This window comes from Pseudoliparis swirei, chromosome 17 (assembly GCF_029220125.1).
Source record: "Pseudoliparis swirei isolate HS2019 ecotype Mariana Trench chromosome 17, NWPU_hadal_v1, whole genome shotgun sequence".
Taxonomy (NCBI): domain Eukaryota; kingdom Metazoa; phylum Chordata; class Actinopteri; order Perciformes; family Liparidae; genus Pseudoliparis; species Pseudoliparis swirei.
In genome coordinates, this window is record NC_079404.1 from 661,166 (window position 1) to 685,390 (window position 24,225).

The window sequence follows — 24,225 nt, forward strand, 5'->3', positions numbered from 1 at the left end:
ACAACAAGTCCTTCATCCCCAATGATCAACAACAACAAGGCATTCATCCCCAATGAGGAACAACAACAAGGCCTTCATCCCCAATGAGGAACAACAACAAGGCCTTCATCCCCAATGATCAACAACAACAAGGCCTTCATCCCCAATGATCAACAACAACAAGGCCTTCATCCCCAATGATGAACAACAACAAGTCCTTCATCCCCAATGATCAACAACAACAAGGCCCTCATCCCCAATGATCAACAACAACAAGGCATTCATCCCCAATGATCAACAACAACAAGTCCTTCATCCCCAATGATCAACAACAACAAGGCCTTCATCCCCAATGAGGAACAACAACAAGTCCTTCATCCCCAATGATCAACAACAACAAGGCCCTCATCCCCAATGAGGAACAACAACAAGGCCTTCATCCCCAATGATCAACAACAACAAGTCCTTCATCCCCAATGATCAACAACAACAAGGCCCTCATCCCCAATGATCAACAACAACAAGGCCTTCATCCCCAATGATCAACAACAACAAGTCCTTCATCCCCAATGATCAACAACAACAAGGCCTTCATCCCCAATGATCAACAACAACAAGTCCTTCATCCCCAATGATCAACAACAACAAGGCCTTCATCCCCAATGATCAACAATAACAAGTCCTTCATCCCCAATGATTCAATTCAGTTTCAATTCAGTTTATTTGTATAGCCCAATTTCACAAATTACAAATTTGTCTCGGAGTGCTTTACAATCTGTAACAACGAACATCCTGCCCCAAACCCAACACACCCCACGGACCAGGAAAAACTCCCAAAAGGGGAAAAAAAAAAAAAAGAAAAGAGAGGAGAGCAGAGCAACAGAGAGGATCCCTCTCACAGATGACCGATATGATGAATGTGTAATGTGTAGAAGGATTTATTAATTAATACATTCAATGAATGAGTGAATATGAGTGTATGAATATAGGCATATTCCAATATGGAACCTCCACGATCCATCATGCAGATGGCGGCAGATGAGGGTGGGGAGGGAGGGTGGAACAGGACAGTGGACAGTGCGTAGTCGCGAGCAGAATTCCAGATCCAGATCCCATCCCAGGCGAATGGGATCTCCAGCCGGGTCGATCGATGACCCCGACCCCGGTAGAGTCAAAAAGGACTTCCGGGAAAGAAAGAGTATGATTATGTGTGAAGAGATGAAAATTCATCCTTGAGAGAAAAAGGAGAGAAAAAGAGGAGTAGCAACAACAAGTCCTTCATCCCCAATGATCAACAACAACAAGTCCTTCATCCCCAATGATCAACAACAACAAGGCCTTCATCCCCAATGAGGAACAACATGGACAGATGTAACTCAGTGGCGTGATCCTGCTGAGACAATTATAAATCAGGAGATTGATATTAGGGGTCAAGAGAACCTCGACCCCCCCCCCCTCTACAGTACGATACTTCCTGAAGGACCTCGACCCCCCCCCCCCTCTACAGTACGATACTTCCTGAAGGACCTCGACCCCCCCCCCCTCTACAGTACGATACTTCCTGAAGTACCTCGACCCCCTCTACAGTACAATACTTCCTGAAGGACCTCGACCCCCTCTACAGTACGATACCTCCTGAAGGACCTCGACCCCCTCTACAGTACGATACCTCCTGAAGGACCTCGACCCCCTCTACAGTACGATACTTCCTGAAGGACCTCGACCCCCTCTACAGTACGATACCTCCTGAAGGACCTCGCCCCTCTACAGTACGATACCTCCTGAAGGACCTCGACCCCCTCTGCAGTACGATACTTCCTGAAGGACCTCGACCCCCTCTACAGTACGATACCTCCTGAAGGACCTCGACCCCCATCTACAGTACGATACTTCCTGAAGGACCTCGACCCCCCTCCACAGTACGATACTTCCTGAAGAACCTCGAACCCCCTCTACAGTACGATACTTCCTGAAGGACCTCGACCCCCCTCCACAGTACGATACTTCCTGAAGGACCTCGACCCCCCTCTACAGTACGATACTTCCTGAAGGACCTCGACCCCCTCCACAGTACGATACCTCCTGAAGGACTTCGACCCCCCCCCCTCTACAGTACGATACTTCCTGAAGGACCTCGACCCCCCCCCTCTACAGTACGATACTTCCTGAAGGACCTCGACCCCCTCTACAGTACGATACCTCCTGAAGGACCTCGACCCCCTCTACAGTACGATACCTCCTGAAGGACCTCGACCCCCCTCTACAGTACGATACCTCCTGAAGGACCTCGACCCCCCTCTACAGTATGATACCTCCTGAAGGACCTCGACCCCCCTCTACAGTATGATACCTCCTGAAGGACCTCGACCCCCTCTACAGTACGATACCTCCTGAAGGACCTCGACCCCCTCTACAGTACGATACCTCCTGAAGGACCTCGACCCCCTCTACAGTACGATACCTCCTGAAGGACCTCGACCCCCCTCTACAGTACGATACTTCCTGAAGGACCTCGACCCCCCTCTACAGTACGATACTTCCTGAAGGACCTCGACCCCCTCTACAGTACGATACTTCCTGAAGGACCTCGACCCCCTCCACAGTACGATACTTCCTGAAGGACCTCGACCCCCCTCTACAGTACGATACTTCCTGAAGGACCTCGACCCCCTCTACAGTACGATACTTCCTGACGGACCTCGACCCCCTCCACAGTACGATACCTCCTGACGGACCTCGACCCCCTCTACAGTACGATACCTCCTGACGGACCTCGACCCCCTCTACAGTACGATACCTCCTGACGGACCTCGACCCCCTCCACAGTACGATACCTCCTGACGGACCTCGACCCCCTCTACAGTACGATACTTCCTGAAGGACCTCGACCCCACTCTACAGTACGATACTTCCTGAAGGACCTCGACACCCCCTCCACAGTACGATACCTCCTGACGGACCTCGACCCCCCCTCTACAGTACGATACTTCCTGAAGGACCTCGACCCCCTCCACAGTACGATACCTCCTGATGGACCTCGACCCCCCCCCCTCTACAGTACGATACCTCCTGATGGACCTCGACCCCCCCCCCCTCTACAGTACGATACTTCCTGAAGGAGGATACTCGCCTCACTCAGCCTTCAGGAGACGGACGTGTCCAGAACCTGGGAAGCTAATCAAAGATTCCCAATTATCTCTTTGTCTCGACAAATTGGGGTTGGAGCGGGCAGGAGGGATGAGGGGGGGGGGGGGGTAAATGTTCTTTGGGTTGACAGATTGATGGTAATCTACACATTAGTTAATTGAAAACCTCTTTGCCGCTCAAAGTGCCGTGAAACATCGTGTAATCCCGATCATTGATTCGGACAAATCAAATGAGAGGCGGAAATCTCTCCTTTCATAGGAAAAGAGGAAGCTCTTACTTCTGACACAGGAGTTACACCTCCACCCCACACACACACACACGGGTGTTACACCTCCACCCAGACACGCTATCTGAGCCCACACACACACACACACACACACACACACACACGTGTCACTTACATCAAAAACAATCCTCAAAGTCACACTGCAGGAAACGGTTAAATCTGTTGAGTCACCTGTATATTAGTTTTGAAGGTTTGGGTTTTGGAGTTGTCAACATGACGGAGGAGGAGGAGCTCTGCCGTCTGCTCCTCGTCTCTCAGCTCGCTCAGTGGTCACAAAAGCCTTTTTACTGCTTCTTTGTGCTCTTCTGCCTGGATGCTAAACCTGCTCTGTACCGTGTGCAATGACAATAAAATGGAATCTGATAACGATGATTCTAGGGTGAGCAATAAAGATATCACCAGAAAGCTTTAGAAAGAGTGTTTTCCCATTTGAAGGCTTTGAATCCGTCACCATGCAAAACAGAAGATGAAATATTGAAAACACAGCGATGATGTGTGGACTGATCAAGAGAAACAGACTTTGAGTTCCTCTCATGAAATGTGCATTTCATCCATTAAAGCGAGTGCTTGGTCATCTTCATAGTCATGTGTACGTTTGAGATACTAAATCAAATAGCCAGGATGGTAGTTACAGTCCCTGCTCTGACGCTGAGGATCTAACTGTTTATGTGGAATGACTCATTCAGTCACAGGTCAACACCTTCTTCCTCCCGCCTGCCTTTGAAGAGGCTCATGGTATTGAGCTGATGTGACTGCACTCTCTTATTAGATCTGAGCTCAGAGGCCTCGGAGGCGAAGCTGTGCCGCCCAGCAGCTGCTGGTGAGCCTCCATTACCCAGAGGTTGTGTTGCTCGTTCTGCCTCTGTTAAACGTCCCCTGGTGCTCGGCTCGGAGACTGCACACGCAATCATAATATTTGTGTTAACCCAGTTACGCCGCCGCTCACACAGGAAAGCCCATTAGCACCGGGGATGGCTAATGTGTGCAGGGCTCTGTGGGCCCAGGTGGGCCCGCCTCCTCCGACCCGACAGCTTTGGCTCACATCACATGTGGACCACAGCGGGTTGTCTTTGTGAAACGAGGCGTTTACTTTGTGCATGTCCTGAACGTACCACATGGAAGCTACATTACAAATCCTCTACGACAATCGTGATTATCTTCATAATCAATAAGTCTGATGATGTTTTTGGTTTGCACAAAACAAGACATGCATTAATATTAGCATGGGTCAAAAAGCCAAACATATTCAATTTGTTATTAAATCATCAATAATCAAATGTTCTGCATGCTGCATGTGAGAGTTTAACCAAAGAACAAACAGTGTCTGTTCATGTGCTATATGCGGTGCTACATGTGGTGCTACATGTGGTGCTACATGAGGTGCTACATGTGGTGCTACATGCGGTGCTACATGTGGTGCTACATGCGGTGCTACATGCGGTGCTACATGCGGTGCTACATGAGGTGCTACATGTGGTGCTACATGAGGTGCTACATGCGGTGCTACATGCGGTGCTACATGTGGTGCTACATGCGGTGCTACATGCGGTGCTACATGTGGTGCTACATGAGGTGCTACATGCAGTGCTACATGAGGTGCTACATGTGGTGCTACATGAGGTGCTACATGAGGTGCTACATGCGGTGATACATGCGGTGCTACATGCGGTGCTAAATGCGGTGCTACATGCGGTGCTACATGCGGTGCTACATGCGGTGCTACATGAGGTGCTACATGCGGTGATACATGTGGTGCTACATGAGGTGCTACATGCGGTGCTACATGCGGTGCTACATGCGGTGCTACATGAGGTGCTACATGCTGTGCTACATGAGGTGCTACATGCGGTGCTACATGCGGTGATACATGTGGTGCTACATGAGGTGCTACATGAGGTGCTACATGCGGTGCTACATGAGGTGCTACATGCGGTGATACATGTGGTGCTACATGAGGTGCTACATGAGGTGCTACATGAGGTGATACATGCGGTGCTACATGAGGTGCTACATGCGGTGCTACATGTGGTGCTACATGCGGTGCTACATGAGGTGCTACATGCGGTGCTACATGCGGTGCTACATGCTGTGCTACATGTGGTGCTACATGCGGTGCTACATGCGGTGCTACATGCGGTGCTACATGTGGTGCTACATGAGGTGCTACATGCGGTGCTACATGTGGTGCTACATGTGGTGCTACATGAGGTGCTACATGCGGTGCTACATGTGGTGCTACATGCGGTGCTACATGTGGTGCTATATGAGGTGCTACATGTGGTGCTACATGTGGTGCTACATGTGGTGCTACATGAGGTGCTACATGCGGTGCTACATGTGGTGCTACATGCGGTGCTACATGCGGTGCTACATGAGGTGCTACATGCGGTGCTACATGCGGTGCTACATGAGGTGCTACATGCGGTGCTACATGCGGTGCTACATGTGGTGCTACATGCTGTGCTACATGCGGTGCTACATGAGGTGCAACATGTGGTGCTACATGATGTGCTACATGCGGTGCTACATGCGGTGCTACATGAGGTGCTACATGTGGTGATACATGCTGTGCTACATGCGGTGCTACATGTGGTGCTACATGCTGTGCTACATGTGGTGCTACATGCGGTGCTACATGCGGTGCTACGTGTGGTGCTACATGCTGTGCTACATGCGGTGCTACATGCTGTGCTACATGCGGTGCTACATGAGGTGCTACATGCTGTGCTACATGCGGTGCTACATGCGGTGCTACATGTGGTGCTACATGCTGTGCTACATGAGGTGCTACATGTGGTGCTACATGCGGTGCTACATGCGGTGCTACATGAGGTGCTACATGTGGTGCTACATGTGGTGCTACATGCGGTGCTAAATGTGGTGCTACATGAGGTGCTACATGTGGTGCTACATGCTGTGCTACATGAGGTGCTACATGTGGTGCTACATGCGGTGCTACATGTGGTGCTACATGAGGTGCTACATGTGGTGCTACATGCGGTGCTACATGAGGTGCTACATGTGGTGCTACATGTGGTGCTACATGCGGTGCACCTACGTGGGCCGTCCCGTGGAGAGTAGTTCAGGAAGCAGAAGCCGAGCAGCACCAGGACGACGGTCCTCCAGCTTATCTTGCGCAGCAGCTGCCGCCGGCTGACTCCTCTCCTCTGCATGGACCTGAAGGCCAACACCACCGACGTGCCGATGACAAACACGAACCTGGAGGAACCGCAGCACAGAGATCATAGAACACACAGAACCACAGCACAGAGATCATAGAACACACAGAACCACAGCATAGAGATCATATAACACACAGAACCACAGCACATAGATCATATAACACACAGAACCACAGCACAGAGATCATAGAACACACAGAACCACAGCACAGAGATCATATAACACACAGAACCACAGCATATAGATCATATAACACACAGAACCGCAGCACAGAGATCATATAACATACAGAACCACAGCACAGAGATCATAGAACATAAAGAACCACAGCATAGAGATCATATAACACACAGAACCACAGCACAGAGATCATATAACACACAGAACCACAGCACAGAGATCATAGAACACACAGAACCACAGCACAGAGATCATATAACACACAGAACCACAGCATATAGATCATATAACACACAGAACCGCAGCACAGAGATCATAGAACACACAGAACCACAGCACAGAGATCATATAACACACAGAACCACAGCACATAGATCATATAACACACAGAACCACAGCACAGAGATCATATAACACACAGAACCACAGCATATAGATCATATAACACACAGAACCGCAGCACAGAGATCATAGAACACACAGAACCACAGCACAGAGATCATATAACACACAGAACCACAGCACATAGATCATATAACACACAGAACCACAGCACAGAGATCATATAACACACAGAACCACAGCACAGAGATCATAGAACACACAGAACCACAGCACAGAGATCATATAACACACAGAACCACAGCATATAGATCATATAACACACAGAACCACAGCACAGAGATCATATAACACACAGAACCACAGCACAGAGATCATATAACACACAGAACCACAGCATAGAGATCATATAACACACAGAACCGCACCACAGAGATCATATAACACCAGAACATATTCTGTGAATATCTATGGCCACGGTGTATATTTTATTACATTGTTTTATATATATATATATTGTATGTATACACATATATATATATATATTGTCTCAAAAAAGTGTATATTTTATTACATTGTTTTATATATATATATTGTCAGGATGTATATTCTATTACATTGTTTTATATATATATATTGTTAATACTTTCTTCTTTTTTGTGTGGATATTGTATAGTTTATTCCCATTCTTATTCTTTTTTTAGTCTGCTACTGCTGTCGGGTGTTTTGCACATAAGAATTTCACAAACCGATTATACTTGTATAAAAGGGGATGTGACAATAAAAACTTGAAACTTGAAACTTGATATAACACACAGAACCACAGCAGAGATCATAGAACACACAGAACCACAGCAGAGATCATATAACACACAGAACCACAGCATAGAGATCATATAACACACAGAACCACAGCAGAGATCATATAACACACAGAACCACAGCAGAGATCATAGAACACACAGAACCACAGCAGAGATCATATAACACACAGAACCACAGCATAGAGATCATATAACACACAGAACCACAGCATAGAGATCATATAACACACAGAACCACAGCAGAGATCATATAACACACAGAACCACAGCAGAGATCATATAACACACAGAACCACAGCAGAGATCATATAACACACAGAACCACAGCACAGAGATCATAGAACACACAGAACCACAGCACAGAGATCATATAACACACAGAACCACAGCACAGAGATCATATAACACACAGAACCACAGCAGAGATCATAGAACACACAGAACCACAGCAGAGATCATATAACACACAGAACCACAGCATAGAGATCATATAACACACAGAACCACAGCATAGAGATCATATAACACACAGAACCACAGCAGAGATCATATAACACACAGAACCACAGCAGAGATCATATAACACACAGAACCACAGCAGAGATCATATAACACACAGAACCACAGCACAGAGATCATAGAACACACAGAACCACAGCACAGAGATCATATAACACACAGAACCACAGCACAGAGATCATAGAACACACAGAACCACAGCACAGAGATCATATAACACACAGAACCACAGCACAGAGATCATAGAACACACAGAACCACAGCAGAGATCATATAACACACAGAACCACAGCAGAGATCATATAACACACAGAACCACAGCATAGAGATCATATAACACACAGAACCACAGCATAGAGATCATATAACACACAGAACCACAGCAGAGATCATATAACACAGAACCACAGCAGAGATCATATAACACACAGAACCACAGCAGAGATCATATAACACACAGAACCACAGCAGAGATCATATAACACACAGAACCACAGCAGAGATCATATAACACACAGAACCACAGCACAGAGATCATAGAACACACAGAACCACAGCACAGAGATCATAGAACACACAGAACCACAGCACAGAGATCATACAACACACAGAACCACAGCAGAGATCATATAACACACAGAACCACAGCACAGAGATCATAGAACACACGGAACCACAGCAGAGATCATAGAACATAAAGAACGCACATATATTAAAGCATATATGAAATCCTCTTTGGCAAACCTACCATGGCATGACCAGATCTCCCACAGTGAGACCTGCAATGGATCCAGAAGTGTCCATTAGTATCCAGAAGCATATATTCGTTTCCATTAGCATGCATTAGTATCAATACACAGACACATGAATGATGTCAACACAATTCACAGTTTTTGCCCTTTTTCAATCCAAAATGACTGCGAGGTGAATTAATAACAATCTTATGTCCTCAAACTTCTGTTCCAGTCGTTAACTTTCCATTTCCAAAAGGTGAATACTTATTTACAGTCCTGTGACAGCAGGAAAGAGAAGATGAATCAACCAACCCCTGAAATCAATACACTCTTCTAGATGTGGCAACAAGGCTATTAGAACACAGGACGTGGATTTATTAAAGTTTCCGTGACACTTTGGCTTTAAAAAAACCTTTAATAAACATGATCATTCTTTACATCGTCATGGAGCACCTCAGGAGGCGAGTCCTAAACATGCCCCTCCCTTGTTCTCCAGCATTTAAACATGCATCCCGTCTCCTGCTCGTCTCCCTGGTGTGTTGATGACACTCCAGATCTCCACGGGGCCTTTGGTTTAGGGGCGTGGCCCCGTGCGTCTGCTTTACACCTCAGTTCCCATCGTGACACCAGGTCAGGAGACGCTGTACATATGACGTTGAAGAGTACCTTTGGCTTCATGTGAAAGAAGGCGTACATTAATGTTACGAAGCTCCTTCTGTGAAACACTGTCAGGTGTCAGCACGTCTCCCCGTCACGTCTGATACGTGTTCATATCGTTACCATTCCATGGTGCATGTTGAAAGAACCAGTAGCCTCCTCCTCCGTAGTTCACAAACACCATCAGCGTCAGGGCGAAGCTGCAAAGACACGATGAGTCAGCACGACAGCACACTGTTAGCACACTGTTAGCACACTATAGCACACCGTTAGCACACTGTCAGTACACTACAGCACACTGTTAGCACACTGTTAGCACACTGTCAGTACACTACAGCACACTGTTAGCACACTGTTAGCACACTATAGCACACCATTAGCACACTGTCAGTACACTACAGCACACTGTTAGCACACTGTTAGCACACTGTCAGTACACTACAGCACACTGTTAGCACACTATAGCACACCGTTAGCACACTATAGCACACTGTTAGCACACTGTTAGCACACTATAGCACACCGTTAGCACACGGTCAGTACACTACAGCACACTGTTAGCACACTATAGCACACTATAGCACACTGTTAGCACACCGTTAGCACACTGTCAGTACACTACAGCACACTGTTAGCACACTGTTAGCACACTATAGCACACCATTAGCACACTGTCAGTACACTACAGCACACTGTTAGCACACTGTTAGCACACTGTTAGCACACTGTCAGTACACTACAGCACACTGTTAGCACACTATAGCACACCGTTAGCACACTATAGCACACTGTTAGCACACTGTTAGCACACCGTTAGCACACTGTCAGTACACTACAGCACACCGTTAGCACACTGTTAGCACACCGTTAGCACACTGTCAGTACACTACAGCACACCGTTAGCACACTGTCAGTACACTATAGCACACTGTTAGCACACTGTTAGCACACTGTTAGCACACTGTTAGCAGACTATCAGCAAATCACCGAAAAATGAAATGAACCGTCACGCAGTCGAGTGAATGATGGCAATATGGGTGACAACTGTAATAAAACAATTATAAATAAGGCGTAAAGGAGTAAAACGTTCATATTTAACTGCTTTTTTCCAATTTTTTTAATTAAAGAAGCCAGAGGATTCCACTCCAAATGCAAAGTAATGCAATGTAAGCATTATGAATCACTCAGGAAATGAACGCTCGTCCTCTGGACCCGAGCAGCAGTGCTGACTCAGGACTCGGATGAAACACGTTCTCCTTCAGCACGAGAGGGGGGCTGCAGGACCCCGGAGGGCCGGGAGGTGTTTGCGTTGCATGTTGGGATATGAGGGGGGGGCATTGTGGGGGAATGCAGACGGCTTGTTCTGAGGCTGATTTAAGCCCTTCACCCTCCTGAATACTTGAAGGTTTGCTTTTAATTCATGTTTTATTGAATCAAAAAGAAAAAGAAACATCACCGGGGGGTCTTCACGAGGCGTAACCAGATCAAGACGAGCTCCAAGAACACGAGTCCTGATATGAGGTCTCTGCCTCCTCCTGGATGGATTCGATTAGGAGGAGCACTGAAGCCATTACTGCCGTTTCATCCCCAACCTGCTGATACCAGCTTTTAATCTCAGAGGGCCATTAAAGGAAACCTCGCTCCCTCTAATGCACGCACACGTATGAATGCAGTCATCTAAATGTTGATGATCAGATCCATCAGTCGCCATAGGGACGAAGACACGAGGTGAACCAGTGGCCAGATGCGCCCCGTGAATCCCTTCTGAACGCCGCGCTGCATCAGGGAGACGACAAGATGATGAGCTCTGAGAGGACTTCCAGTCCAGGTGGGAACGCCGCCGGCTGGGGTCAGGTTGACGTTGTAAATCAGTCAAACTCATGTTCCCCGTGGGCCACACCAGCATCATGGCCGAAAGGGCCGGAAACACTTCATAAACTCCTCGAACATCTTGCTAAATAACTCTCTTTGCATTTGATTATTGTTTATTTGAGAGTAGAAACAAAATGTCTCTAATATTACAACATAAATCCATTTCATGTGAAACCTTCAAAATAAAAGCACGGGACATTTTTCTTCAATTTCTTTAAAGAAAAGGGGCTCACATGTGTCTCAAGCCGTCAGGGGCCACAATGATATCCCTGTGTTGTAAATGGAGCTCCACAATGAGTCGGTATTCCTGCTTGATGGCTCACAGGAGACGCTCCAGTATCTCTGGTTACGACTCGCTGAAGGACTTCTGTGATCTGAACCTCTGCACATGCACCAGCAATGAGAGGCGGGCTGGATGCACTCTGTCAGTGCCGGGTGTCCGGTTCCCGTTACCGGCCCCGTCGCACGCAGCGTAGTCATAATAGACCGCGGCGGGGGGGACTGCGAGGGTCTCGTTCTCTCTGTGGCCAAACATCTGAACCAGGCAGACAGCGAGGCCAACGAGTCGCCCCCTCCGCTCGCTGCTGACGGAGCGCTCTGGCCTCAGACCGGCGACAGGCTCTTAGCAGCACGAGATTAAAAACAAATCCTTTCAGAGAAATGAAACGTGGGACCGTCGCCGAGCCGTAGATCACGCCAGGAAAGAGGAAACGCCTTTTGGCTTTCACGACGTCTTTATGCCGACGCGGCGTCTTTCCCTGCGGAGCGGCGTGACTCATCACGGAGCCCGTGAGTCACCGGGGAGGGAGTGTGTATCCAGGTGTGTGTGTGTGTGTGTGTGTGAGGGAGTGTGTATCCAGGTGTGTGTGTGTGTGTGAGGGAGTGTGTATCCAGGTGTGTGTGAGGGAGTGTGTATCCAGGTGTGTGTGAGGGAGTGTGTATCCAGGTGTGTGTGTGTGAGGGAGTGTGTATCCAGGTGTGTGTGTGTGAGGGAGTGTGTATCCAGGTGTGTGTGTGTGTGTGAGGGAGTGTGTATCCAGGTGTGTGTGTGTGAGGGAGTGTGTATCCAGGTGTGTGTGTGTGTGTGTGTGTGTGTGTGTGTGTGTGTGTGTGTGTGTGTGAGTGTGTATCCAGGTGTGTGTGTGTGAGGGAGTGTATCCAGGTGTGTGTGTGTGAGGTGAGGTGTGTATCCAGGTGTGTGTGTGTGAGGGAGTGTGTATCCAGGTGTGTGTGTGAGGAGTGTGTATCCAGGTGTGTGTGTGTGTGAGGGAGTGTATCCAGGTGTGTGTGTGTGGGAGTGTGTATCCAGGTGTGTGTGTGTGTGAGGAGTGTGTATCCAGGTGTGTGTGTGTGTGAGGGAGTGTATCCAGGTGTGTGTGTGTGTGAGGGAGTGTGTATCCAGGTGTGTGTGTGTGAGGGAGTGTGTATCCAGGTGTGTGTGTGTGTGTGAGGGAGTGTGTATCCAGGTGTGTGTGTGTGTGTGAGGGAGTGTGTATCCAGGTGTGTGTGTGTGTGTGTGAGGGAGTGTGTATCCAGGTGTGTGTGTGTGTGTGTGAGGGAGTGTGTATCCAGGTGTGTGTGTGTGTGAGGGAGTGTATCCAGGTGTGTGTGTGTGTGTGAGTGTGTGTGTGTGTGTGTGTGTGTGAGGGAGTGTATCCAGGTGTGTGTGTGTGTGTGTGTGAGGAGTGTATCCAGGTGTGTGTGTGTGTGTGTGAGGAGTGTATCCAGGTGTGTGTGTGTGTGTGAGGGAGTGTATCCAGGTGTGTGTGTGTGTGTGAGTGTGTATCCAGGTGTGTGTGTGTGTGTGGGAGTGTGTATCCAGGTGTGTGTGTGTGTGTGAGGGTGTATCCAGGTGTGTGTGTGTGTGAGGAGTGTGTATCCAGGTGTGTGTGTGGGAGTGTGTATCCAGGTGTGTGTGTGTGAGGGAGTGTGTATCCAGGTGTGTGTGTGTGTGAGGGAGTGTGTATCCAGGTGTGTGTGTGTGTGTGTGAGTGTGTATCCAGGTGTGTGTGTGTGTGAGGGAGTGTGTATCCAGGTGTGTGTGTGTGTGTGAGGGAGTGTGTATCCAGGTGTGTGTGTGTGAGGGAGTGTGTATCCAGGTGTGTGTGTGTGTGAGGGAGTGTGTATCCAGGTGTGTGTGTGTGTGTGAGGGAGTGTGTATCCAGGTGTGTGTGTGTGTGTGAGGGAGTGTGTATCCAGGTGTGTGTGTGTGTGGTGGAGTGTGTATCCAGGTGTGTGTGTGTGTGGGAGTGTGTATCCAGGTGTGTGTGTGTGAGGGAGTGTGTATCCAGGTGTGTGTGTGTGTGAGGGAGTGTGTATCCAGGTGTGTGTGTGTGTGAGGGAGTGTGTATCCAGGTGTGTGTGTGTGTGTGAGGGAGTGTGTATCCAGGTGTGTGTGTGTGTGGGAGTGTGTATCCAGGTGTGTGCGTGTGAGGGAGTGTGTATCCAGGTGTGTGTGTGTGAGGGAGTGTGTATCCAGGTGTGTGTGTGTGTGAGTGTGTGTATCCAGGTGTGTGTGTGTGAGGGAGTGTTATCCAGGTGTGTGTGGCGGCGTGCTGAGATGTTGATGGTATTATCAATTATTTGGCGAGGGGGAGGTCAGAGGTCAACGCCACGCCAGCATCCTGTTTCCAGAGAGGCTCTGTGTCGGCCCCGGGCCACGAGGGGGCGAGCAGGGAGCCAGATTCAATCACATGCACCACGCCGTCCAATAGGAACACAGAGGGGGGGGCAGACGGTGACCCCATGATGACTCACTACGCTGGACCTGCTCGTCTTCATCAGGCCCCTCAAGAAGAAGCCTGTGAACACGTGTGACAGACGGACACGCAGGATGCCTGTTGATGGCGTGTTGGTGGTGTGTTGATGGCGTGTTGGTTGCATGTTGGTGGCGTGTTGGTGGCGTGTTGGTGGCGTGTTGGTTGCATGTTGGTGGCATGTTGGTGGCGTGTTGATGGCGTGTTGGTGGCGTGTTGATGGCATGTTGGTGGCGTGTTGGTTGCATGTTGGTGGCATGTTGGTGGCGTGTTGATGTCATGTTGGTGGCATGTCGATGGCGTGTCGGTGGTGTGTTGATGGCGTGTTGATGGCGTGTTGGTGGCATGTTGGTGGCATGTTGGTGGCGTGTTGGTGGCGTGTTGGTGGCATGTCGATGGCGTGTTGGTGGTGTGTTGATGGCATGTTGGTGGCGTGTTGGTGGCGTGTTGGTGGCGTGTCGATGGCGTGTCGATGGTGTGTTGGTGGCGTGTTGGTGGCGTGTCGGTGGTGTGTTGGTAGCATGTTGGTGGCATGTTGGTGGCGTGTTGGTGGCGTGTCGATGGTGTGTCGGTGGTGTGTCGATGGCGTGTTGGTGGCGTGTTGATGGCGTGTTGGTGGCATGTTGGTGGCGTGTTGATGGCGTGTTGGTGGCGTGTTGGTTGCATGTTGGTGGCATGTTGGTGGCGTGTTGATGGCGTGTTGGTGGCGTGTTGGTTGCATGTTGGTGGCATGTTGGTGGCGTGTTGATGGCGTGTTGGTGGCGTGTTGATGGCGTGTTGGTGGCGTGTTGGTTGCATGTTGGTGGCATGTTGGTGGCGTGTTGATGGCATGTTGGTGGCATGTCGATGGCGTGTCGGTGGTGTGTCGATGGCGTGTTGGTGGCGTGTTGGTGGCATGTCGATGGCATGTCGGTGGCATGTTGGTGGCATGTTGGTGGCGTGTTGATGGCATGTTGGTGGCATGTTGGTGGCATGTTGGTGGCGTGTTGGTGGTGTGTTGGTGGCATGTCAATGGCGTGTCGGTGGTGTGTTGATGGCATGTTGGTGGCATGTTGGTGGCGTGTTGGTGGCGTGTCGATGGCGTGTCGATGGTGTGTTGGTGGCATGTTGGTGGCGTGTCGGTGGTGTGTTGGTAGCATGTTGGTGGCATGTTGGTGGCGTGTTGGTGGCGTGTCGATGGTGTGTCGGTGGTGTGTCGATGGCGTGTTGGTGGCGTGTTGGTGGCGTGTTGGTGGCGTGTTGATGGCGTGTTGGTGGCGTGTCGATGGCGTGTTGGTGGCATGTTAGTGGCGTGTTGATGGCGGGTTGGTGGTGTGTTTGTGGCGTGTTGGTGGTGTGTTGATGGCGTGTTGATGGCGTGTTGATGGCGTGTTGGTTGCATGTTGGTGGCATGTTGGTGGCGTGTTGATGGCGTGTTGGTGGCGTGTTGGTTGCATGTTGGTGGCATGTTGGTGGCGTGTTGATGGCATGTTGGTGGCATGTCGATGGCGTGTCGGTGGTGTGTTGGTGGCGTGTTGATGGCGTGTTGGTGGCATGTTGGTGGCATGTTGGTGGCGTGTTGGTGGCGTGTCGATGGTGTGTCGGTGGTGTGTCGATGGTGTGTTGGTGGCGTGTTGATGGCGTGTTGGTGGCGTGTTGGTGGCGTGTTGATGGCGTGTTGGTGGCGTGTCGATGGCGTGTCGGTGGTGTGTCGATGGCATGTTGGTGGCGTGTTGATGGCGGGTTGGTGGTGTGTTGGTGGCGTGTTGGTGGTGTGTTGATGGCGTGTTGGTGGTGTGTTGATGGCATGTTGATGGCGTGTTGATGGCGGGTTGGTGGTGTGTTGATGGCGTGTTGATGTCGTGTTGGTGGTGTGTTGATTGCATGTTGGTGGCGTGTTGATGGCAGGTTGGTGGTGTGTTGGTGGCGTGTTGGTGGTGTGTTGATGGCGTGTTGATGGCGTGTTGGTGGTGTGTTGATGGCATGTTGATGGCGTGTTGATGGCGTACCCGCGGAACGTGTCCAAGGAGAGCAGACGGGAGGATTTGGGCTTCGCGGCGATGAGCTCAGCTTCAGGAGCCTCTGCTGCGTCCTGGAGGAACAAGGAGGAACAAAGAGGACACGACATGGGAGGGAAACCTGCTGACTCCTCTCCTATCTCTCCTATCTCTCTCTCTCTCTCTCTCTCTCTCTCTCCTCTCCTCTCCTCTCCTCTCCTCTCCTCTCCTCTCCTCTCCTCTCCTCTCTCCTCTCTCTCCTCTCTCCTCTCTCACACCTCCAGCAGGAGGCCCGTTAGCATCCTGTGGATGGCCTGAGGAGTGAGTCCTCTATCCACCGTTAGCTCCTTCAGTCGCTACGCATCGTGCTCCATGCTCTACGCTCACGAGCTGCAGAGACCATTAGAGCCGTTAGCTTCTGCTGGGACACAAACACTGACCCGAAGAAGAGTGAACTCAAACCCACGGCTGAGAGGCGCGAGGCCTCCGCAGCGTTTGAGTTCTCTCCACCAAAGTGTTGGTTCTGTGTACTTTTAACTGAGACAGCATCAGGAGTAGTGGGACCTTAACGAGAACGAGAGCTGTTGTGAGATGTAGAAACGCTGACATGACATGTCGACCTCTAAACGAGCGCCCGGGTCACCCCGTGTGCGTCGGGCCTCTTCCCCCCGCTCAGTGAAGGCGGCGCTGACATGACCGCGGCCTGTTGGCCTCTCAGTCGGATTAGCCGACTCTCTGCAGCCGTTTAGGGAGCCAGAGCAGGAAGAGCGCGGCACTAATGCGCGGTGATGGATCTGCGTGGCGTGCAGACGGCGTATGGAAGACAGAGACGTCTTCATGGAAGAAAGAGAGGAGCCATTCATGCTCCTGAAATTACACAGCAGCTCTGGCCCAGGAGCCAGACCCGCCGCTCTCTCTGCTCAGCGTGCGCCTGCTGTGCCATGGGCTCTGCTAACATTGGGATCAATCATTCCATTAGTGTCTCCCGACGCCGTGATGACTGCAGCCTCACAGCGACTCTGGTATGCAGCTCGCTGCCTGGCTGCCAACAACAACAATGCAACGTGACTGTTGGATCAGGGCGACGCTCGTGTCTTCAAGTCGATGCTCTCTGCAGGGAGACGTCACGGACGCTTCACATTCTGCTTCCAGGAGTTTAGGGGCCAGACGAGGATGTTACGGATGGAATACACATCTGTATCATACGCACATTATGACACAATAGTGTAGTTATGGTTCCTACGGGGATGTTCAGTGTCTCACAGGGTTTACCGGTTTGTACGGATGATTCTGCCATTTGATGGGTTTATTGATGTCATTATAATCAATCAGACCTCTCATTGCATTTATTAGGGTATTGATGTCTTGCAGATTGTACTTACATCATCCAGTGAGTACTGCGGGCCCTGGCAGCTCACGGCCTTCATGCACTGCGCTGTGCACCGCCTCCTGCAAGCGGAGCACACGTCTGAGGGGGCTGACGGAGGAGGAGGGGCGTGATGTCAGAAACACGTGGTACCTGTAGACGTACGGCGCCGCCACGAAGCAGAGGGCGAGGAGGGCCAGCGAGAGAGCTGCAGCCAGAAGAGCTGCAACCAAGGAGAAGGAGAAGGAGAAGGTCCCGTACGTCATGCAGTGTAACTGCATGACGTACGGGACCTGACTGGGGCTGGTCTCTGGTCTCTGGTCTCTAGTCTCTAGTCTCTGGTCTCTGGTCTCTGGTCTCTGGTCTCTGGTCTCTGGTCTCTGGTCTCTAGTCTCTGGTCTCTAGTCTCTAGTCTCTAGTCTCTGGTCTCTAGTCTCTAGTCTCTGGTCTCTAGTCTCTGGTCTCTGGTCTCTAGTCTCTAGTCTCTGGTCTCTGGTCTCTAGTCTCTGGTCTCTGGTCTCTGGTCTCTAGTCTCTAGTCTCTGGTCTCTGGTCTCTGGTCTCTAGTCTCTGGTCTCTGGTCTCTGGTCTCTGGTCTCTGGTCTCTGGTCTCTGGTCTCTGGTCTCTGGTCTCTAGTCTCTAGTCTCTGGTCTCTGGTCTCTGGTCTCTGGTCTCTGGTCTCTAGTCTCTAGTCTCTGGTCTCTAGTCTCTAGTCTCTAGTCTCTAGTCTCTGGTCTCTGGTCTCTGGTCTCTGGTCTCTGGTCTCTGGTCTCTGGTCTCTGGTCTCTAGTCTCTAGTCTCTGGTCTCTGGTCTCTAGTCTCTAGTCTCTGGTCTCTAGTCTCTGGTCTCTGGTCTCTGGTCTCTGGTCTCTGGTCTCTAGTCTCTAGTCTCTAGTCTCTGGTCTCTGGTCTCTGGTCTCTGGTCTCTGGTCTCTAGTCTCTGGTCTCTGGTCTCTGGTCTCTGGTCTCTGGTCTCTAGTCTCTAGTCTCTGGTCTCTAGTCTCTAGTCTCTGGTCTCTAGTCTCTAGTCTCTAGTCTCTGGTCTCTAGTCTCATGAAGCCTCTTGTCGCTTCACAGTGAGACGGTTACAGCTGCAGCTTCACACCAGCGCGGTGACGTCAGCGCGGCCGAGCGCAGCGTGTTTGTCTTCAGTAGAAAAACAAACAGGACGCGGCCGACCGCCTGAGTCCACATGTCAGGACCAGAGGACCAGGTCCTAACATGTGGACTCAGGACCAGAGGACCAGGTCCTGAGTCCACATGTTAGGACCAGAGGACCAGGTCCTGAGTCCACATGTTAGGACCAGAGGACCAGGTCCTGAGTCCACATGTCAGGACCAGAGGACCAGGTCCTGAGTCCACATGTTAGGACCAGAGGACCAGGTCCTGAGTCCACATGTCAGGACCAGAGGACCAGGTCTAATAATAATAAAATATACAAATAAATAAAAATGAAGTAAAAAATGAACCATGCATCTGGCCATAAGGAAACACAAATAAAAATGTTAAAGCAGGAAAATAAATATAAATAAGGAAGCAAAAAAAATCAAAACAACCATGCACCGCTTCACCAACGTCGTCAGATCTCTAGAATATATTCAAAGAGTTCTATTCACAGCGTCTTTATCTTTTATAAACTTGTATATATGGGTTGCATCTTGGTGAAACAGTGCCTTGCGTTTCTTTTTAAGAGATACTGAGCCTCAAAGTCCCAAATCCTGTGAGGGGGGGGGGGGGGGGGGCGTGTCCCTTGCCAACTTCCATGTTGTCCATCTCGCTGTGTATAAGTCCCGCCTCCGTCTCAGAAGGAAGGTCATCCTCTCCATCTCGTGGATTTCTTTCATTATTTCAGTCCAGTTTTCCATGCCTGACGGTCATCGTCAGACTGAATATGAAACGAGTGGACTCGTGAGGTCCAGATCAGCTGATTGGGCGACACAAAGCAGAACGCAGTCCTAACGTGATTAAAGGTCTGCTGGCGGGAGCACATCCTTGACCCCGTGACCTCTCAGAGAACCACGATCAATGAGACGAAGCAAACTTTTAGATTAGCCAGCAGGGAAACTCTAACGGCCCGGAGCTGCTGTCCATTCCCGCAGCCCGGTCCTGTGGGGCGGCGGCGTAATCACGGCTCTAATGGAAGCTCGCCGAGCGGCGCGCTGACCAATCATCGGGTAATGGCTCCTCGGCCTTAAAAGTCTGATCTACAACGTAATCTGCAGTATTGTTAAGTACAGTGTGCATTATGGAGAGAGGCGCTTTCAGAATCCCATTACGGCCTAATCCTTCCACACTCCCTAATGTATTACCCACAATGCACTGCAGCCGGGCCTTCCACACAAACAGAAAAGATTTTCTTTTATCCCTTTTCAAGAAAGCACGTCTCATCGGATCGATACTCGCCGCGTCCCCGGAGACGGAGGAGTGATGCTGCTCAGCAGACTCCATTAAGCGGAGAGCGGATCAAAGGTTCCTCTTCTGTCCCTGGGTCCCACCGCGCAGCTCCACCGTGGGACTCACACGCATGCCGCCATCATACTCACGCAGGTGTGCGTTGCGCGGCGGCGTGTCCACGGCGTGGGTGCAGCTGGGCTGAGCGGCGGCCTCAGACACCTGGATCCGGACGGAGTAGCGACCCCCCTCTCCATAGGTCTGACTCCACCTGCAGCCACAGCGGGGACGCATTGAGACACACCTCCCGAAAAGCACAACGCATTTTAATTTGATCCCCGTGGAAATTATATTTCCTCAGCAGCAAATATTAAATTAACTTTTTCATCCACTTGCTATGGAAGCCCGTTTCCGCCACTGTGATAAAAAAATTAAGATCCTGTAAGTCATAATTATGAGATACTATCTCATAATTATGACTTACTATCTCATAATTATGACTTAGCATCTCATAATTATGACTTACTATCTCATAATTATGACTTAGCATCTCATAATTATGAGATAGTAATCGAAATTATGAGATACTATCTCATAATTATGACTTACAGGATCTTAATTTTTTAATCACAGTGGCGGAAACGGGCTTCCATAACTTGCTGCTGTTTTCCTTTTTACCAGACTAATTTAAAAAAGAAATAGCCTTCCCGTCTCATCCTCATAGGTTTCTAGCACGGGGAAGCTCAGGCGCTCCACCTAGTGGCCGCAGACCGAAGTGCACCCCCTGTCCTCCGGTGTCAGCCCCCCAAAAACATGCATTACAAGCTCCTATTGATCCTCTGGGTGACACACGAGCTATCACTTGGAGTGTTTTTCTTCAGAGGATGGAAGTGAATCAATAGCATCCGCCTGGTTAGAGACCTCAGCATTGATCTGGAGCCCGGGGCCAGACCTCTGAGAGGGGGGGCACCCCAGGGTGTTGCAGCCGGAGCTCCGGCCCTGTGTTTACAGGTGACCCCCCATGGAAAGCTCCGCCCTGGTGTCTCGTCAGTCCTGATTGTTTATGAATGCTCCGCCCGTCTCCTCCGGTCAGCCTCCAGCCAGCAGCAGCTGTAGAGCGGTCAGAGGGGCTGTCGATGCTGAGGGTCAGCAGGTCAGCACCGCCCCCCGGCCAGGAAATGACCCACAGACTGCTGATGCCACCACACTACATCAAGCCCCCCCCCCCCCCCCCACAGGAAACAAATCACCGCTGAGGATTGTGGGTAGTTTGATGTTATCGACTGTGTGAGAAGGTTCAAACCTGCACAGAGTTGCACCCCCAACCTGAGAATCCACCCGCAGGCTCAGAGAGAACCGAGTGCTGACCACCACGGACGTGTTGTTGTTGTTGGGTTTCACCGCCAGCAGAGGCTGGTACACACACTGCAGGTACAAACAGGTACACACAGGTAAACAGGAAGTACACACAGGTACACACACTGCAGGTACACACAGGTACACACAGTGTTCATGTAGAGCGTCTCCAGGTGAACAGGTGTTCATGTAGAGCGTCTCCAGGTGAACAGGTGTTCATGTAGAGCGTCTCCAGGTGTTCATGTAGAGCGTCTCCAGGTGAACAGGTGTTCATGTAGAGCGTCTCCAGGTGAACAGGTGTTCGTGTAGAGCGTCTCCAGGTGAACAGGTGTTCATGTAGAGCGTCTCCAGGTGAACAGGTGTTCGTGTAGAGCGTCTCCAGGTGAACAGGTGTTCATGTAGAGCGTCTCCAGGTGAACAGGTGTTCGTGTAGAGCATCTCCAGGTGTTCATGTAGAGCGTCTCCATGTGAACAGGTGTTCATGTAGAGCGTGAACAGGTGTTCGTGTAGAGCGTCTCCAGGTGAACAGGTGTTCATGTAGAGCGTCTCCAGGTGAACAGGTGTTCGTGTAGAGCGTCTCCAGGTGAACATGTGTTTGTGTAGAGCGTCTCCAGGTGAACAGGTGTTCATGTAGAGCGTCTCCATGTGTTCATGTAGAGCGTCTCCAGGTGAACAGGTGTTCATGTAGAGCGTCTCCAGGTGAACAGGTGTTCGTGTAGAGCGTCTCCAGGTGTTCATGTAGAGCGTCTCCAGGTGAACAGGTGTTCATGTAGAGCATCTCCAGGTGAACAGGTGTTCGTGTAGAGCGTCTCCAGGTGTTCATGTAGAGCGTCTCCAGGTGTTCATGTAGAGCGTCTCCAGGTGAACAGGTGTTCATGTAGAGCGTCTCCAGGTGAACAGGTGTTCGTGTAGAGCATCTCCAGGTGTTCATGTAGAGCGTCTCCATGTGAACAGGTGTTCATGTAGAGCATCTCCAGGTGAACAGGTGTTCGTGTAGAACGTCTCCATGTGAACAGGTGTTCATGTAGAGCGTCTCCAGGTGAACAGGTGTTCGTGTAGAGCGTCTCCAGGTGAACAGGTGTTCGTGTAGAGCGTCTCCAGGTGAACAGGTGTTCATGTAGAGCGTCTCCAGGTGTTCATGTAGAGCGTCTCCAGGTGAACAGGTGTTCGTGTAGAGCGTCTCTAGGTGAACAGGTGTTCATGTAGAGCATCTCCAGGTGAACATGTGTTCGTGTAGAGCGTCTCCAGGTGAACAGGTGTTCATGTAGAGCGTCTCCAGGTGTTCATGTAGAGCGTCTCCAGGTGAACAGGTGTTCGTGTAGAGCATCTCCAGGTGTTCATGTAGAGCGTCTCCAGGTGAACAGGTGTTCATGTAGAGCGTCTCCAGGTGTTCGTGTAGAGCGTCTCCAGGTGTTCATGTAGAGCGTCTCCAGGTGTTCGTGTAGAGCGTCTCTAGGTGAACAGGTGTTCATGTAGAGCATCTCCAGGTGAACAGGTGTTCGTGTAGAGCGTCTCCAGGTGAACAGGTGTTCGTGTAGAGCGTCTCCAGGTGTTCATGTAGAGCGTCTCCAGGTGAACAGGTGTTCGTGTAGAGCGTCTCTAGGTGAACAGGTGTTCATGTAGAGCATCTCCAGGTGAACAGGTGTTCGTGTAGAGCGTCTCCAGGTGAACAGGTGTTCATGTAGAGCGTCTCCAGGTGTTCATGTAGAGCGTCTCCAGGTGAACAGATGTTCGTGTAGAGCATCTCCAGGTGTTCATGTAGAGCGTCTCCAGGTGAACAGGTGTTCATGTAGAGCATCTCCAGGTGAACAGGTGTTCGTGTAGAGCGTCTCCAGGTGTTCATGTAGAGCGTCTCCAGGTGAACAGGTGTTCATGTAGAGCGTCTCCAGGTGAACAGGTGTTCATGTAGAGCGTCTCCAGGTGAACAGGTGTTCGTGTAGAGCGTCTCCAGGTGAACAGGTGTTCGTGTAGAGCGTCTCCATGTGAACAGGTGTTCATGTAGAGCGTCTCCAGGTGAACAGGTGTTCATGTAGAGCGTCTCCAGGTGAACAGGTGTTCGTGTAGAGCGTCTCCATGTGAACAGGTGTTCATGTAGAGCGTCTCCATGTGAACAGGTGTTGATGTAGAGCGTCTCCAGGTGAACAGGTGTTCGTGTAGAGCGTCTCCAGGTGAACAGGTGTTCATGTAGAGCGTCTCCAGGTGAACAGGTGTTCGTGTAGAGCGTCTCCAGGTGTTCATGTAGAGCGTCTCCAGGTGTTCGTGTAGAGCGTCTCCATGTGAACAGGTGTTCATGTAGAGCGTCTCCAGGTGAACATGTAGAGCGTCTCCAGGTGTTCATGTAGAGCGTCTCCAGGTGAACAGGTGTTCATGTAGAGCGTCTCCAGGTGTTCGTGTAGAGCGTCTCCAGGTGAACAGGTGTTCATGTAGAGCGTCTCCAGGTGTTCATGTAGAGCGTCTCCAGGTGAACAGGTGTTCATGTAGAGCATCTCCAGGTGTTCATGTAGAGCGTCTCCAGGTGAACAGGTGTTCATGTAGAGCATCTCCAGGTGTTCATGTAGAGCGTCTCCATGTGAACAGGTGTTCGTGTAGAGCGTCTCCAGGTGTTCATGTAGAGCGTCTCCAGGTGTTCGTGTAGAGCGTCTCTAGGTGAACAGGTG

The 24,225-nt window shown here is 50.4% G+C and overlaps 1 protein-coding gene across 3 annotated transcripts in view; it reads right to left on the minus strand.

Moving 5' to 3' along the window:
• The window catches only part of si:dkey-192p21.6 (uncharacterized protein LOC565246 homolog), a 54,255-nt gene that overhangs the window by 13,523 nt on the left and 16,507 nt on the right, over positions 1-24,225 (minus strand). For 2 of the 3 annotated variants that reach the window (XM_056435703.1, XM_056435702.1), the window contains exons 4-11: positions 21,516-21,637; positions 20,365-20,483; positions 17,975-18,044; positions 17,838-17,904; positions 16,468-16,550; positions 9,975-10,051; positions 9,209-9,239; positions 6,471-6,631 (exon numbers count right to left, since the gene is read on the minus strand). In XM_056435703.1, coding sequence (XP_056291678.1) covers positions 6,471-6,631; positions 9,209-9,239; positions 9,975-10,051; positions 16,468-16,550; positions 17,838-17,904; positions 17,975-18,044; positions 20,365-20,483; positions 21,516-21,637 — 730 coding nt within the window. The remainder of the gene's footprint in view (positions 1-6,470; positions 6,632-9,208; positions 9,240-9,974; positions 10,052-16,467; positions 16,551-17,837; positions 17,905-17,974; positions 18,045-20,364; positions 20,484-21,515; positions 21,638-24,225) is intronic. The other variant, XM_056435704.1, reaches the window with a different exon arrangement.